The 16,202-nt window shown below is 48.3% G+C and overlaps 1 protein-coding gene across 2 annotated transcripts in view; it reads right to left on the bottom strand.

Moving 5' to 3' along the window:
- The window catches only part of SLC2A13 (solute carrier family 2 member 13), a 162,337-nt gene extending 160,882 nt beyond the window's left edge, over nucleotides 1-1,455 (bottom strand). For both annotated transcript variants that reach the window (XM_061467451.1, XM_061467452.1), the window contains exon 1: nucleotides 679-1,455. In XM_061467451.1, the coding sequence (XP_061323435.1) occupies nucleotides 679-1,228 (550 nt within the window). In that variant the 5' untranslated portion in view covers nucleotides 1,229-1,455. The remainder of the gene's footprint in view (nucleotides 1-678) is intronic.
- Nucleotides 1,456-16,202: the final 14,747 nt, after the last annotated feature.

Raw genomic sequence — 16,202 nt, 5'->3', positions numbered from 1 at the left:
GTGAGAGAAAACACTCCTCATCACTTCCAAGTTCTCTGGGACAACTATAAAGTTATACCACAGCATACTGCTTGCAAGTTATGCAATGCATGTAGGAAGACAAGTTAAGTGTAGCGATCCATGTTCAGTTCTGTGGAATGCTATTAATGCAATCCAAAGCAGGTGTCATCTCATTTGACCAGAGACTGCTACCTCGTTTTGTCTCAGAAGCATTCCTCTAGTGCCCAACGGAAAGCAAAAGATGTGCAGGGAACCAGAAGAGAGGTTTTTACAGTTTAAAGAGACAGGGATCTCCGAGCCCCTGACTTCCCAGAACCCCCCAATGCAAAGCTCACTGTGAACTGCTGACACCTACAGACCACCCTACAGATGAATTTGCAGAACGCATGCCAGACCTCCTCATAGTGAAACCAGACGACTCTCCTCTAACGGGCCCGAGCTACACCACCTGTAAGCAGAGCCGAAGGAGGACAAGCACACACACACACCACTCACACTCTCCCTTCCCGCACGCCGCCGCAGCCCCTTACTTGTAAGGCAGTGGGGGCTGCCTTACATAAACGGGCTGTGGGCGCGCAGGGACCGGCGGGCTTTAGGTTCAGTTAAACCCGTCGGGGTGTGTGCCCCGGCACCGGGCTGCAGCAGGCGCAGCCCGGGGAGCGCGGCGGGTGCACTCACCGATGCCCAGCCCCACCACCACGCGTCCCCCCAGAAGGGTCTCCTTGTCGCGGGCGGCCGCCAGCACGCCGGCCCCCGCTATGAAGAGGCCGCTGGCCAGCAGGATGCAGGGCCGTCGGCCGCACAGCCCGTTCAGGACGCCGCCGGCCAGGGCGGACAGGGCGGCGGCGCCCACCGTGCTGGAGACGAGCAGCTCCTGCCAGAGCGCGTCCAGGTTGAGCTCCCTCTTCAGGAGGAGCAGCGCCCCCGACACCACGCCGGTGTCGTAGCCGAAGAGGAAGCCCCCCAGCGCGGAGAAAACCGACACCACGTAGACGAAGCCGGGGGTCTCGTCCTGCTGGAACTGCCGCCGCGCCGCCCGCTCCAGGTCTCCGCCCGACGCCGCGCTGTTGAGGCTGGAGCACGACTCGGCGGCGATAAGGCTCCGCTCGCCCGCCGCCACCGAGCTCGAGCCGGCGGACCCGTCCGCCTGCCGCCGCCGCTTCTCGCCCATCAGGTTGCTCAGGCTCCGCAGCGTGTACTCCACATTGTCACTGGCCTTGCGGGACATGGGACTCCTGCCCCGGCCGGGGGAGCGCAGGGGGCTGCGGCGGGCAGCTCTCGGGCGGCTCTAGCTACGGCGGCGGGCTGCTGCTGCTGTTATTGCTTCTGGCGCCGCCCGCCCTCGCCCCGCCAGCCCGTGTCGGGCCGCTCTCAGCCGGGTCGCATAGTGCCCGCGGCCGGACGGACCCGAGGGGAAGTTACCCGCCGCGGCTGCCGCTCCCAGCGCCCGGGCGGAGCTGGAGGCGGAGGCGGGCGGGGACAGCGGAGGACGCCAGAAGGCGGGCCCGGTCGTCCCCTCCCCGCTCCGCCGTGGCGCGCAGGACTGCGCAAGCGGAGCTCTCGGTGCCTGCGTACTGAGCGCCACGACGCCGCCAGCTCCGCCCGCTCACCGTCAGCGGTGCTGGCAGCTGAGGGGCCCGGAGTCGCCGGCCGGAGGAGGAGGAGGAGGAGGAGGGAGGGAGGAAGAGGGAGGGAGGAAGAAAGAAAGAAAGAAGGAAGGAAGGAAGGAAGAAAGAAAGAAAGAAGGCAGGCAGGCAGGCAGGCAGGCAGCTCGGCAGCTCCGGGCGGGCGGGCATCGCCAGAGCCGCCCCGCGAGCCTGGATGCAGCTCCTCCAGCCCGCCGCGGAGGTACTTCTAGGACGGGGCGTGCTCTTGCGGGACAGCCCCGCCACCAGTTCAGAGGGGGTTTGCTACCTATGGAAGGGAAGTTTGAGCTTGCTGTCGTGTGTGTGCTTAAAGTAAAGACTAGCGGTTTGATAATTCCATCTTCCAGACGGGACTTCCACCAGGATGAGGACGGAGATCGGGCCCGGGGGTGCTGCCTGCAGGAGCGGCGGTTCCTGGGGCCGCGTTCCTGAAAGCCAGCCCGGCACCCTGGGGACGCGGTGGGAAAAGAAGTCACATCAGACGTTACCACTTGTGCTTCACTGTATGTATAATGGCACACCCCGAAGTAAACAAAACTTTCCTCCTGGATTGACGGTCTTCTGTAAAGATCCCTGTAATGAAGCCAGCCGGTAGGTGGAGAATTGCGGGAATTCAGTTAACCCAGCCTACACCCCTGCGAGCAGGACTAGCCACAGCCACATAAGTTTAAACATCAGAAGAGGGAGCAAAGTCCAACGTGGCCAGCTGCACACAGCGGCTGCCTCAGAGAAAGTTGTGCAGCGCCAGTGTCCGGATAGTGCCGAACAAAAGAGTGAGCAGTAGTTACTCAAATGAATGGTAATAACAGTTGCTTGTGGAGTTAATGCAGTTAGTTACAGATGTAGCAGTGCATTTATAAATACAATATTTATGGTCAGCTTCCATGTTTGAGCATGTGAGAAGCCTGGACTAAGTGAAAATTAAATACAGATTAACATTTAAATGTTTTTAATCAAGATTCGGATAATACGGTTTGACTGGCACAAAGCGTTCCTTATCCCTGTAAAGACCATTAGGGCCCGACCCACTGCTAGAGCAAGAAACAGTTTCAAGTTGTAGCATCAGCAATGAAATTACCTTGTGCTACGCGGAACAGTCCCTCGGGTCCCTTGGCTCCCCAGGATCAGACTGGCTTACTTTGCTATGCCATCAGGAGAGGGTCTCATCTTTCAGAAGCCTCCAGACTTGCCCAACAAGTGCAGCAGCACTCAACAGTTTTTATATGTAACCCCTAAACGAAAAAATGTGGGACAGAGTGCATTAAACACAGAGTATTCACACCAAATCCCTAGCCAGCTAGAGGGAATGCTTTCACAGAATGTTGTCACAACAGTTGGCTGTCACAAAAGCAACCTGTCCTTTTAACAGCCAGCTCAGAAGCTGGAGGCATAACTGTGTTACAGTTAACAGACTCAAGAGAACTAACAAAAAGCTGCTTTCCCCCGCTGTTCGTTCCCCCATTGCAGGCCTAGCACAATAACAAGCAGATGTCATTTCTCATCAGATCATGCATCAAGCTTCTCTCTTAAAAGATTCCCTGAAGAAATACAACAAAGAAGTTCAGCTGTGGGATACATTCCACTGAAGACTGACTTAATGATAAAGAGGGAGGATTTGTTTGGCTTGTGTGTGGTTTTTCATTATTGTGGTCAACTCCCCATAGTACTGGATTTCATTATAAGAGCTGAGTTATGAATGATTTCACAGTAATGCAACATATAGTTGGTATCATTAGTAGCTGAGACATGGGGACCAGATCCAACAAAGTATTTGGGTAGATTTTAGGCATGATGTTACACTTTCAAGAGGTGACGTGTTTAATTGAAGCACTGTTTAGATTCACAGCACTGCCTCATTCTCTCCTTTAAAGTGCATTTGCACAATTGTTTGACAGGTGATGTTGTGAACTAGATCAAAGAACTGGTCCAGCTTTAAGAAACTCAGTTTCTTGTGGTCCAGCAGAGAGCAGGAATGATTACAGAATTTTACTGCTTTTATAGTGCTAATACAAGGTATACATCAAAAAATGTCTTCCAGAAGCTACTGAGTGATCTGTGCGTGTGCCCAGGACTCCCCCAGACCTGAACAGCAAGGTGTCAGCTCCTGCTCTGCACTGGCACTGAGAACCAGGTGGATGAGTGCCTGCATCTCCTGGAGACTTCAACCGAGGCACATGTTGAGATGCTGTAGGTTTTTGTGTGGTAGCCTGATGGTTGATAGCCTCAGCCAGTAGGTAGGAGGCCCAAGTCACAGACTTGCTTCAGCACAGAAGGATTTACTTCTGTTTCTTGCCTCTCAAGAAGACTGTAGGTTAAATGGGGAAAAGATGGATTCTTAACAGGAAACTGGGCTTTAGCAATACTGTGTTCACAATCTTGTGTTTTTAGGCACCTGAACTAATTTCTTCTTAGGGTTATGATGCCTTAAACTCTGATGAGCAATCTGCCCTGATACATTATTCTGCCACAAGATGAGCTGCTGTGTAAGTTGAGTAATACCACTATGCTGGGCTGAGGGAAACAACCTAGCTGAATATGCAAAAAAAATCAGCAAATCCTGTTTATAGCAGCAGTTTGTATAGTGTCTGACATCTCTCTACACAGAATTACATGTTATCAGTGTGCTGAGGAATATGGAATACAAAATGTATTTCTTCCTTCTGACCAAACACAAACCCTGATCCTGGATCACACCCATTTCTTGAGCAGGTATGTACTGGTAATGCAAGGTTGGGACTGTAAGGAGCACTCTAGTTTAAAAAACAAAACTGCAAATAGGAATTTAGAAACAATTTGAAATAAGTGTGTATTGTCTGAAAACTTCCTGTTGTTTCATAGTTCATCCTATTCTTGCAGCATTGTTTGGACTCTTTGGAAAGAGGATGATTTCAGATACAGTCCATGGTTTTCTGATCCTCATATGACATTCCTCTTCCATCCATTTTCACTAGAGCCGTTTTGTTCACTTATCTGCATGTATCTCTCTCAGCTCCCCCTGCAGTTCAGATGTTTGTGATCCCTCCAGTGTTTGCATGGGTTCTCCTTTATACACACAGATCCTGATCAAACCCTATTCCAATATCTCAACAAAAGTCTCCCTTCAGATACACAAGCTCTCCGCAATTGGATGCTGTTACGTGGGACTTTAAGTCCTGCCTGGCCTGGCCTGCAGGGTGACTTTTAACGAATTATTTAACCCCTACCTTGGCTATCTGAATTTGTATCCTGGGACGACACTGTTTACCTCTGCTGTACTGTCCTTTCAAAATGAAAGTAATGTTGGAATTTATGAGTAAGGAACCTACTGACACCATGCATTTAATCCTACTGCTCAAGTGTTAGGAGATAAACTGCTTAACAAATAGGAAGTGTTACAGTATTAGTACTGGAAAAGTGTGAGGATAATAGTGCTTGTAGAAAGCTGACATATTTGGCTCCGATGGGATTTGTTTGATTCTGGTGGTGCCCTGCCACATGTCACAGCCAGCGGGTACTGCGCTGCAGGGACTAGGACTGGAGCTGCTGCAGCTTAGGGCTGGGTCTGGGAAAGAACCCTGGGAAGGGGACAGTGAGCAGCCCTGGAAGCAAAGCTGAAGGATATTGGTGGCCCTACATGCAGCAACCAAGGGACTGTCAGAGCAGAGCAGTGCCCCCAGCCACCCTGGTGCTGCTGAAATCCATCCCCAGCTATGGGCATATTGGTGCAGCAGTTTGCTCGGATGAAATCTCTGGCACGGTCACCTCCATGGGGACACCCCTGGGCAGTAACATCATCCCCGGTAGCAATATCCACCCCAGCAACCCTGCTGCCCTCCAGCCAATGCCTTCAAGTGACTGAGGAGCTGCTCACCCCCAACTGCACTATCCCAGAGACCACCAATGCCAAACAGAGCCTGGAAGGATTCAACACCATCAGGATGGAGCCCCATGGGGGGCTTGTGGAGATGGACGCGGTGCCGTCCCAAGCTGCTAGAACAGAGAAGCTAGGGATGAAGCGGGGTGGGAGCACCTTGCCAAAGCCATCCACCAAGCACAGGGCTCTTGCAGCCAGCCCAAGGGTGTAAGGGGAGGAATAGACCAGAGCAGGGGTGAGGTGGGGATAGGGGGAGTGGGCGCAGGGCAGAGGGGAGGCATTGAGGGGCAAGAGTGTTACAGTACTGTTAATGAGTGTTTTTTCTTGTTTCCATTAAAACGTTTCCATTAAAAAAGAGTTCTCCAGAACCACTCTGCCTGTGTGCGTTGGGGAGGGAGTGCAGGGGGCACCAGGAACTGGCACCCAAGAAGTGCAAAAGCCAAGGCAAGGTGACAGCCAGGGGACCTGGGTACCTGCGATGCACCGGTGGCAGGCAACTGATGAACCCAGTTTTGATTCCAGTGGAATTTGTTTGATTCCGGGGGCTGTTGGTGCCCTGCCACGTGTCACAGCCAGTGGGTAATGTGCTGCAGGGACCAGGGCTGAAGCTGCTGCAGCTTGGGGATGGGAAAGAGCCCTGGTAAGGGGACACTGAGCAGCTCTGGAAGCAAAGCTGAAGGATGTTGGCTGCCTTACATGCAGTAACCAAGGGACTTCAAACAAGGGCCTGTAATGACAGGACAGGGCGGAATGGCTTTAAACTGACAGAAAGGAGACTGAGATATTAGGAAGAAATTCTTTACTGTGAGGGTAGTGAGGCACTGGCAGAGAGTGCCTGGAGAAGCTGCCCCATCCCTGGCAGTGTTCAAGGCCAGGCTGGATGGAAGTTTGAGCAACCTGGTCTAGTGGAAGGTGTCCCTCCATGGCAGGGGACTGGAATTAGATGAGTTTTAAGTTCCCTTCCAACCCAAACCATTCTGTGATTCTATGATTCTATGAATGCATCCAGGTGGGGTTTGAATGTCTTCAGAGAGGAAGAGTCCACAACACCCCTGGGCAGCTTGTTCCAGTGCTCTGCCACTTTCAACATAAAGAAGTTCTTCTTCATATTGAGATGAAACTACTTGTGTTTTAGTTTACGGCCATTGCTTTTCGTTCTCTTGCTGGGCACCATGAAATAGTTTGGCACTATCCTTCTTGCCCCTGCCTTTGAGATGTTTATCTGCATTAATGAGATCCCCTCTCAGTCTTCTTGAGACTAGCAGGCCCAGTTCCCACAATCTCTCCTCATGAGAGATGCTCCAGACCCCTGATCATCCTTGTGGCCCTCCACTAGACCTTCTCTCCAGTAGCTCCTTGCCTTTTGTACTGAGGAGCCCAGCACCCACCGGACACAGAGTTCCAGGCAGTCAGTCCCCATCTGCTGGGTCAGGTCCCATCCATCGGCCCTCAGCCACAGCAGTGTCAGAAGTGGGAACATGCATCTTCAGAGGTGTCAGTCATGGGAGCAGCAATGGGGCTTTTTTGGCTCAGGAGATGAAAAGACCTGAGAGCACATCAGGGTTTAGACCAGCAATAACTCAGCGCCATGCAGCCACTCGCTCAAACCTCCCTTTCTCCCCAGGCAGGATGGGGAGGAGAATCAGAAGGTAAACCCCATGGATTGAGATAAAAACAGGCCGATAACTAAAGTACAATATAATAATGCTACTAATACTAGTAATACTAATAACGATAAGGGAAATAACAAGGGGAGAGAATATAAAACTAGAAATGGAAAAGAAAAAAAACCCAAGTGATGCACAATACAATTCGTCACTACCTCACCAACTGATACCCAGCCCGACCCAAGCAGCAATCGGTCCCTTGCGGGTAACTCCCCCCAATTTATATACTGGGCATGAGGTGCTGCAGTATGGAATACCCCTTTGGCTACTTTGGGTCAGGTGTCTTGTCTCTGTTCCCTTGCAGCTCTTTGTGCCCCTCCTCACTGGTAGATCATGAGACTCAAAAGCCCTCAATCAGGGTAAGCACAACCAAGCAACAACTGAAACATCAGTTCATTATCAGCATTGTTCTCAGACTAATGCCAGAACACAGCACTGCACCAGCTATTAGGAAGAAAATTATCTCAGCCAAAACCAAGACACAGCACTACATTCTGCTAGTGAAGGCTACATACTTACTACATACTGAGAGAGGACTAGCAGAATGCACACCACTGAGTACACATCAGGACCCCTTATGCCCCAGGTCCTTTTTCCTCCTTCTGCATCACTCCAGCCAATGCAGCATGCAGAAGCACAGGCAATAGGCACAAATTCATTCACCATGTGGCATGAGTTGCTGCAGATGGAGCTTGGCCCCCAACACACAGCTTTGCTGAAACAATTTTTTCTTCTCCCCACCTTCAGATTACTAAAGCAAAAGCACTTGTATGCACAGTGCCACCGGTAGGGCTCTTAACCCCTTCCCTTCCCTCCTGGGGAGTCCCTTGGGTTGGGCCAGAACACGAGGAGCCCCAGCGTTCCATCCTTAGCCCTTTCCCTTCCCATCTCCTACTACTGGGGGGGGGGGGGAAGGGGGGGGGGGGGGGTGTTGGTGTGATGTATTCCATGCATTCTGACAAGCAGAGCTGGCAGCAGTACCATTAAGGTTTTCTTGAATCCCAGGTAACTTTACCAAAGTAATTGTTTGAGCTCACATTTTGCATAATTGCTCTTTCTTTCATGCTACATATATGAATTCCAGCAAACCCCTTCAGACCCATTGAAATGCAATTGTAAGAAACACGTGTTTTTTTTTAAGTTACATTTTTCTCTCTATTTTTAAGATCTACAGCTTGTTCATGCTTCAGAGCAAGGACTCAATTTTTGGCAGGAGAACAATTCCTTTCTGCTTTTGGCTGTCAAAAGAAGGATCTAATGAGATTTGACTGAAACAGAGTCTCTGAGAGTCATCAGCAACATCTGCGAGAGCGAGCTGCTAAATCCAAGTGTGCCCTGAGCAGGTCTGCAGCCATTAAGCTGATAGGTGTGCACTAACCCCTGTGCAATAACCCTGTCCAGGGAGCCCATTTAGATGCTTTGCTTACAAAATCAGGGAATTCAGCATGTGCTGAAAGCTAGTGGTGGTGCAAAATGGAGACTTCTATTAGTGTACAATTTTGAATTTTATTTGTACTTCCACTGTACAGTTTGGAATTTTTACATTTGTGTACTTGAAAAGATGGATTGACACATTACAGCCCTTCTCAAGTCATTACCATAGAATCACAGCATCATAGAATGGTCTGGGTTGGAGGGACCTTAAAGATCGTCCAGTTCCAAGGGGCAGGGACACCTTCCACTAGACCAGGTTTCTCCAAGCCCCGTCCAGCCTGGCCTTGAACACTGCCAGGGTTGGGACAGCCACAACTCTGTGCCAGTGCCTGACCACATCCATAGTGAAGAATTTCTCCTAAGTCTACCCTCTCTGAGCTTAAAGACATTCTCCCCTGTCCTACTCCTACATGCCCTTGCAAAAAGTCCCTCTCCAGATTTTTGTAGGCTCCTTTTAGGCACTGGAAGCTGCTTTAAAGTCTCCCTGGAGCCTTCTCTTCTCCAAACTGAACAGCCCCAACTCTCTCAGACCGTCTTCACAGGAGAGTTGCTCCAGCCCTCCTCTGAACCCTATCATATCCCTCTTATGTTGGGAGCCCCAGAGTGAATTATTACCCTATAAATGTTATCATTTATTAGTTACAACACCAGCAGCATAAAAACCAAGGATTTGGCAGAACATTACCCACAGGATACCAGGGAAACACTGCATCTTCAAACAAACATATGCAAACACAGAGCTGTTTGTCTGCCAAACAGAAGCCTCCTTAAGGATTGCAGATAAGCCCAGAAGAAGAACAGATCATCTCTCAGTCTGCTCAGATTCCTTGGATCAGAAACCAGCCCTCTCTTTCAAGACCTAGTGTCTGGTCTATCTGAAAGACATGCAGGAAGAAAAGAGCCACATGAAAAAACATCAGCTTCTGTCCAACCCACTTCATTCCATTGTTTCCTAAACACATTTGATTTTAGAGAGTCCATTTCTCTAAAAGGTGGACAGCACTTCTAAACCAAATCCCTCTGGGGATTATACAAGACCAGCACATCAGGTGTCCATCATTTAATGAAATAAAACTGGAAAATAAATCAGAAAGGCTTTTAGGCTTATGTATGACTATGTGCTATTCTGCATCCCAGGGAAGTAACGGCTGGCCCAGCATGAGTTCACTATTTTATAAGCTCTCATCTCATCAGAGCAAAATCTAACCATCAAATTAAAGTCCCAAGAAGTGGAAACCATACGTTTTAAGCAGCAGGTTAAAAGCTGGCTTTGCTGTCAGCCCTGACATTGCATTGCCTCTGAGCAGAATGCTCGCTATACAGAAGTGCTTTATCCCCAGTTGCAAATGACTGAGAGGAATTCAGTTAGTGACTCATTAAGTTGGTCATCCCCTCTGGATCTGACAGATGGTGAATCCATCCAAATTTGTTTGGTGGTTTTGTTTTTTTTTTGAGAGAACTGTACAATGAGGGATAAGCAAGTTTGGAAAGGAAATTGGACCACATGAATTCCCTGTGCAAAGGCAAAATAGGCACACAGAGAGCCTGAAGTCAACTGATATGTGCCAGGACATCATCCTGGCATGGGGAAGATGAAAGCCAGCACTTTCCATGGCTGGGAAACAGGATGGAGCAGCAGCAAGACAGGACTTTTATTTGCCTCCTTGCTTATTTCTTTCTGTATCTGTACTTCAGAAGCCCTACTTCCACCAATGTAGATAGACATCTTTCTAAAATCTATTTTGTTAGGCTGCAAGTATTAAAATCTGCTACATTTTTTAAACAGGTCTTCTGTGAAATGTTTCATGGAACTCCCTCTAGCATTCTTAACAAATTCCCTGACAAGTATCACACTTGCCATAGTGACAATTTCAAATGTAACATTAAACACTCATGAAAATTGCATTAATAGTTATTCTTGACCCCTTCAAAGTAATTGATATGAGGGTGTGCTAATCTCTTGGGAGGTTAATGCCATTGGTAGGAAGTGTTGAACAGCGGCTGATATTCAGCACAAAGTAATGCCACTGACTTTTAAAAGGCCCTGTGGGTTCAGTGAGGACTCTGACACTACCAGGTGGCCCTGGCTATACCTGGGAGGCACTTCTGACAGTGCTCTAGGTGAAAGAGAAAGGGTGGGAGCTAAACGCATGGGGTCTCTTTCTCGAGGCTTTCCAAGGTACCCGGCTGCTCGCACTGATGGTGGAAAATCTGTGCACCTGCTTCTCTCTACAGCTCCAAACTATAGCTTAAATAAGGCAGATTTGATCACATCCCATTTCTGCTTGCATCAAAAAGGCAGGCATTCAGAGGCTTCCCTCAGGCCCCTGCACACTGAGGTGCAGTGCCTGGCAGGGAGTCTCTGCTATCAGTCACAGGGATTTTGTGGGGTGGTGCAGATGGCTGGAATGCCAGCATGGATTGATACAGGATATTTAGGAGGGGCAGGCAGAGTAGAGCAGAGGAGGTCATGCTTTCTGTTGACTCCTTGACTAAGCAGTGCCCCAGTATCAAACTGGAGACATGCCTACTGGGAGTTTCTGGGTCAAGATCAGAGTGAGGAGGAACCTGGGGTTGTGACAGATGTGTATTACACACCACACACTATGAGGAGGCAGGGGCTGAGGCTTTCTGTAAACTAGAAGTCTCCCTGCTTGGAGCCCTTGTCTTTGCTGGGGATATCAAATACCTGGAAAAGCAGCATGGCACTGGGCAGGCAGTCCCAGAGGTTCTTAGGGTGCAGCAGGGACATGTTCCTAACACAAATGCAAGAGAGGAGCAGTCATGGCCTTCTGCCCAATGCTGGCTTTACCTCCTGCTGAGGAGCAAGGAAGAGTGGGGGGCAGGAGCTGTCACAGAGCGCTGCTGGGGCTGCAGTAGCCCCAAGGTGACAGATGCAGAGCAGAGCGCAAAGGTGAGCAGCAGTTCAGACTCTGGGCACACAGACTGACTTGTTCAGGAAAGAGCTGTGGGAAGCAGCTGTGAAGGAGAAGAGTCTCCAGAAGAACTAATTGGTTTTTAAAAAGAACCGAGAGCTCATGCATTAACTATCCCCTTGTGCAGGAGTATAGGGAACCTCAGCTGACAGCCCATTTGTCTAGGCAAGGACCATCCTAGTGACCTAAAATACAGACAGGGAACATGCAGGAAGCAGTAGCAGGAGCAAAAAGCACTGCTCAGGTACTTGGGGTAAAATCAAGGAGGCTAAACCCCAGCTGGAACCAAAATTAGTGAGGGACATAATGGTTAGAAAGTCAAAAAGAGATACCTGCAGGTATAACTTGGGTCTGCAGGAGGATGAGGGAGACAACATGATAACAGACAACGCAGAAGAGGCTGAAGTACCAGCACCTTTATTTGCACCAGTTGTCCCATGTGAACTGTGCTCCCCAGCCTTTGCACATATCAGCACAGGCTGAGAAAAGAAGGGCTTCGGGATAGCCACAGCCAGGGACTACCGAGACAACTTGCATGCATAGTGCTGGTGGGACCATGCAAGCCAACAACTGGTGCATGCTGCCTGCCGGGAATGGTCATGGGAGCACCTATCCCCAGTCATTCCCAAGCTTTCTCAGGCCCAGTTTGTCTGCTCCAAAACAGAGACTGGAATGAACTGAAATATTGCACTCTGGCCTATTAGGGATCAGCACTCATGTTTGCTCACGAACACTGGTTTACCAGAGCAGAAAACCTTCTCTGCTGACTACACAGGGAGCTGTAGCTCCTGCCTCAGCACTTCTGCTTACATGCTTAAAGCAGATGGTGTGAATACCCACCTGCATGTAGGTGACCGGGCATGCTGCCTGTACTAAAGCATTTACTGCAGAAACAATTAGGTTCCTGTGAGGTGTACCCTGTGTGTAATACAGAGGTACATGTGATATATTGGCTTACAGAAAGCACCATATGGTATTGTCAGTAGAGGATAAAGCAATAGGCAGCTTATGTAGTAATGGGTTAATATGAAATATTTGAGATATTAGGTTGGTTTAGTATTCAGACTCCCTCTAAGACATTAGCAATGTAGTTCAGAATACATGCAGCTTCTAGCTCTGACAGTGACACAGGTAGGTGACACAAAGTGTGCAGTTAACACAGGAATGGCAGGTACCTACTGTCAATCAATAGTACAGGTATCCTGAATACAGGTATCCTAGGGGAATACAGCCAAACAGCTCACACAGAGGCATTTAAATGAAAGAGCTTGAGGAGATAACAGAACACATGTAATGACTGCATCTTGAGTTGCGCAATGGGACCGATACCCTTCACAATCATGTGAGACCATGGGACTGCAAACATGTTAAGAAAGCATGAAAGCTTTGCCTAGGCTGAAATGTGCATGCTCGTTCTTAACACTGAATAGTACTACACTTAGATTTTATTTATTGCCATTCTCCAGCTGTATACTAATTCTTATGATAACTTCAATTTCAGAGGGAAACACCTGATAAAGAAGTGGGAGTTTAACTCATCTATATTTTTCTAACAGCAATGAGGTGGAACATCTCTAAGTGAACAAGAGCTATTCAAGGAACACAATTTAGTGAATGTATTTACCACTGTTATCAAAAACACAGTTCTGTGAGCAATAGGGTGGTTACTGCTCAAGACCAATGGCAGCTATGAGGAAGCATCATTGTTATTTTATTCTTACACTCAGCTCTCCAAAACTCGTAATTAGAGAAGTTAGCATTGATAGCAACATAGAAGATAACAAAGTAAGAATGAGAGGGAAGAAAATAAAAAATGAGAAACAGGAGAGCATAAAAAGAGCAGAGGAGTCAAAACTCCCTGAAGTACAGTGGGAGAAAGTCAAATAAATAAACAGGCTTGTGGGCTTCTGGAAACTTTGGAGTAGCGAAGATGGAGGAAAAATGAGACAGGAAACTGAAAGACATGGTGAGTAAACAGCTGGAAATTCAAGTTTTAGACATTGGTTCCAGATGGGTTGGGTTAGGTCAGGAGAATCAATCAACAAGCAGCAGCTTTTAACGCAAAAAAAGTGTGAATAACAATGGTCTTTGAAGAAAAAGAAGAGGAACACATAAGCAGTCACTTATGGCACAATTCTTCCCTATGCTCCTTCTTGCTGTTGGGGTTGACCTTGCTTTAAAAGTCCAACCATATATGTAATCAGATGGTGAAGCTGTGCATCAAAGAATCCCCAGGCTGGCATATAAGAGGAGCTTCTTCTGAAACACAGGTGAGCAGGTTTCTTTGCAGGAAGATGTAGTCCAGATGGGTGTTTCTCAGACCTGCCTGCAAGTGTCAGCCCTACACCTGGCTCTGCCCACGATTCTCCAGCAAGATCTGTTCCAAGCCTTCTTGTGAGTCAGGCCCTTTGCAAGGCACAACACAGCTGCTCACTTTCTAGAGCTATACCCTGATCCTGCCTTTCTATGAGGCAGGGACAAGGAGAATGGACGTGCTTCCCTTCTACTTCGAACCTTCTTTCTCTAAACATCACCAACCTTCACCAACTCAGCTAATAGCCTGCCTCAGGAAAAGCATTTATTAATGCCCTGCCCGCTTGAGGTTTCAACCCGTGCCTGAAGGCTGCAGTGCTGGAGGATGCAGCCTGGCCCAGGACACACATACCTTCTTGCCTGGAGCCAAAGCAGGGCACATGGGAGTGGATGAACTATCCCAGCAGCCACCTCTGGGTGAAGACTTCTCTTTTCTCACATCACCTCTTAATGTGGGTGTGTTCAGAGCCCACTGAAGATGGGCTGCTCATCCAGTCTGCGAACATTGGCATCCTACCTGCCATTTCCAGCTCTCCCTTGCTGCTGGAAGAGGGTAAGGGACCACCAAAACCACACACAGAAGGGCTTGGGTTTCTACAACTGTTGTTATTCACCATAGACACAGAGATGAAGCCAGGATAGGCTTGTCTGTCAGGAAGATGGCTGTGAACGGGACCCTGACTCTTCTACAAGGATCAGTCTCCTCACTTCGCTCAACTGCAGTTCACTCCCTCTAAGCCCAGTGTACTTTGGTTCTTGCAGACTAGGCTGCCTGCTACCCTCCATGCAGAAATGACCTTTCTGACAGTGCTGTTCCTCCAAGTAGTACATTTTATACAAACTGGTGTGCTGACAAGTTCTGTTTGAACAGGAAAAATTACTTCAGCTGCACAGTGATCTTTTCATTTTCCCCAATAATCTGGCCGTGTATATTACATTGTGCTTTGGGGCCAGCAGAGTCTCAAAACTATGTTAGGTTTTTGAGCAAACAGCAATATTAAAAAACAGATCCTACCTTGAAAGTTTGTAGTTTAGACAAAACCAGAGATAGGGAAATTAGAGCTGGCATATAAAGCAAACAGAGTTCACCGTTATGTTAGCTGCACTGTCCTCCTTATTCCCCACCAGGAAAAAAAGAAGGGAAAGTAGATAGGCTGTTCTTACAGGCATGTTGATTCCTCAGATTCATTCCTAAAAAGCAAAGAGGGAAGGAAGGCAGGGCACTGCAGCACCACAAATTACACTGAACTTTCTGTAATATTAGTGCATTAGTGCCTGTCATTCGTAATTCCTGTATCCATTATTTGGGAGTTATGTGAAAGGACAGAAAAATCCCATTTAATTCATCACATTTTCATAACTGGTTGGAAAATAGGGTTCATCCACAGAGATCAAAGAAAGTATCTATCCGAGACTTAGGGTAAGAGACAAGATGAGAGGATCCTCCAGGATGTGTGAGATCCACAAGGAAAAGAATTACTAAGGAAAGAAAATAGACCTTTTAAAATAGACCATCCATTTGTTGCATAGGGGAGGACCTCAAATGAGCAAAGTTCTCTTTGTTCTCTTTTGTCTGTGGCTATGAAAGCTGCCACTGTCAGCCTCTTCCTGACGCTGCCTGTGATCACCATCCATTAACCCAGGGCAAAGGCATCTGGGACTGGAACCCTGGAATGGGACCTGCTTCTATTCCCTGTTATGCTGGGTTTCCAGCTGCAGCTCTTCTGGGCAATACTTCTAGGTGCCTCTGAGCCACCTGTGTGGTTACACCACTATTCCCTGGAAACCTCTGTTCACTCTCCCTTTCTGGTGCAACATTAAAAACCAACATCCTTTTCTAGTTTTACCTTCTAATCTATCGCCTTGAGGAGTTGGACTATTGATTTCAGGTCTCTTCACTGCTGAAAGCGATGAACTTTCCATTCTAGAGAGACTTTGGCCAACCCTCTGAGGGAATAAATGAGCTTATCAAAAGCACCAAAGCAGACCTGTTGCTCAGGAGGAATACAAATGCCTGCCTGAAGCCAGACTTTCCAGACTGGGGCATACTCACATCAGGTTCACCTTCTGAGCAGCTGAGAATCAATCACAAGTGTCTATTGAAATCTTTTTCTCAACCATTTTTTTATCCTAGAAAAGAAATCACATCTGATTATAAGTCCTCTTTTCTACCCAGCAATCATCATCTCCCAAGTCCAAAGCAAAGACATAGCTGGCCTTCTCAGCCCCAAGAATGTAAGAATTAGATATTTGGTTACTGACATGGTCAAATCAACAGGCTGCTTCCATCATTTGCTCTTTGGAAAATTTTACTGACATTGTAAGGAAAAATCCAGGCTGAGACAAATTACAA

Source organism: Pezoporus flaviventris, unplaced genomic scaffold, assembly GCF_033815535.1.
Source record: "Pezoporus flaviventris isolate CSIRO_AGI_PZ_B2104156 unplaced genomic scaffold, CSIRO_AGI_Pfla_v1 ptg000045l, whole genome shotgun sequence".
NCBI lineage: Eukaryota > Metazoa > Chordata > Aves > Psittaciformes > Psittacidae > Pezoporus > Pezoporus flaviventris.
This window is presented reverse-complemented; position numbering and strand designations above follow the sequence as displayed.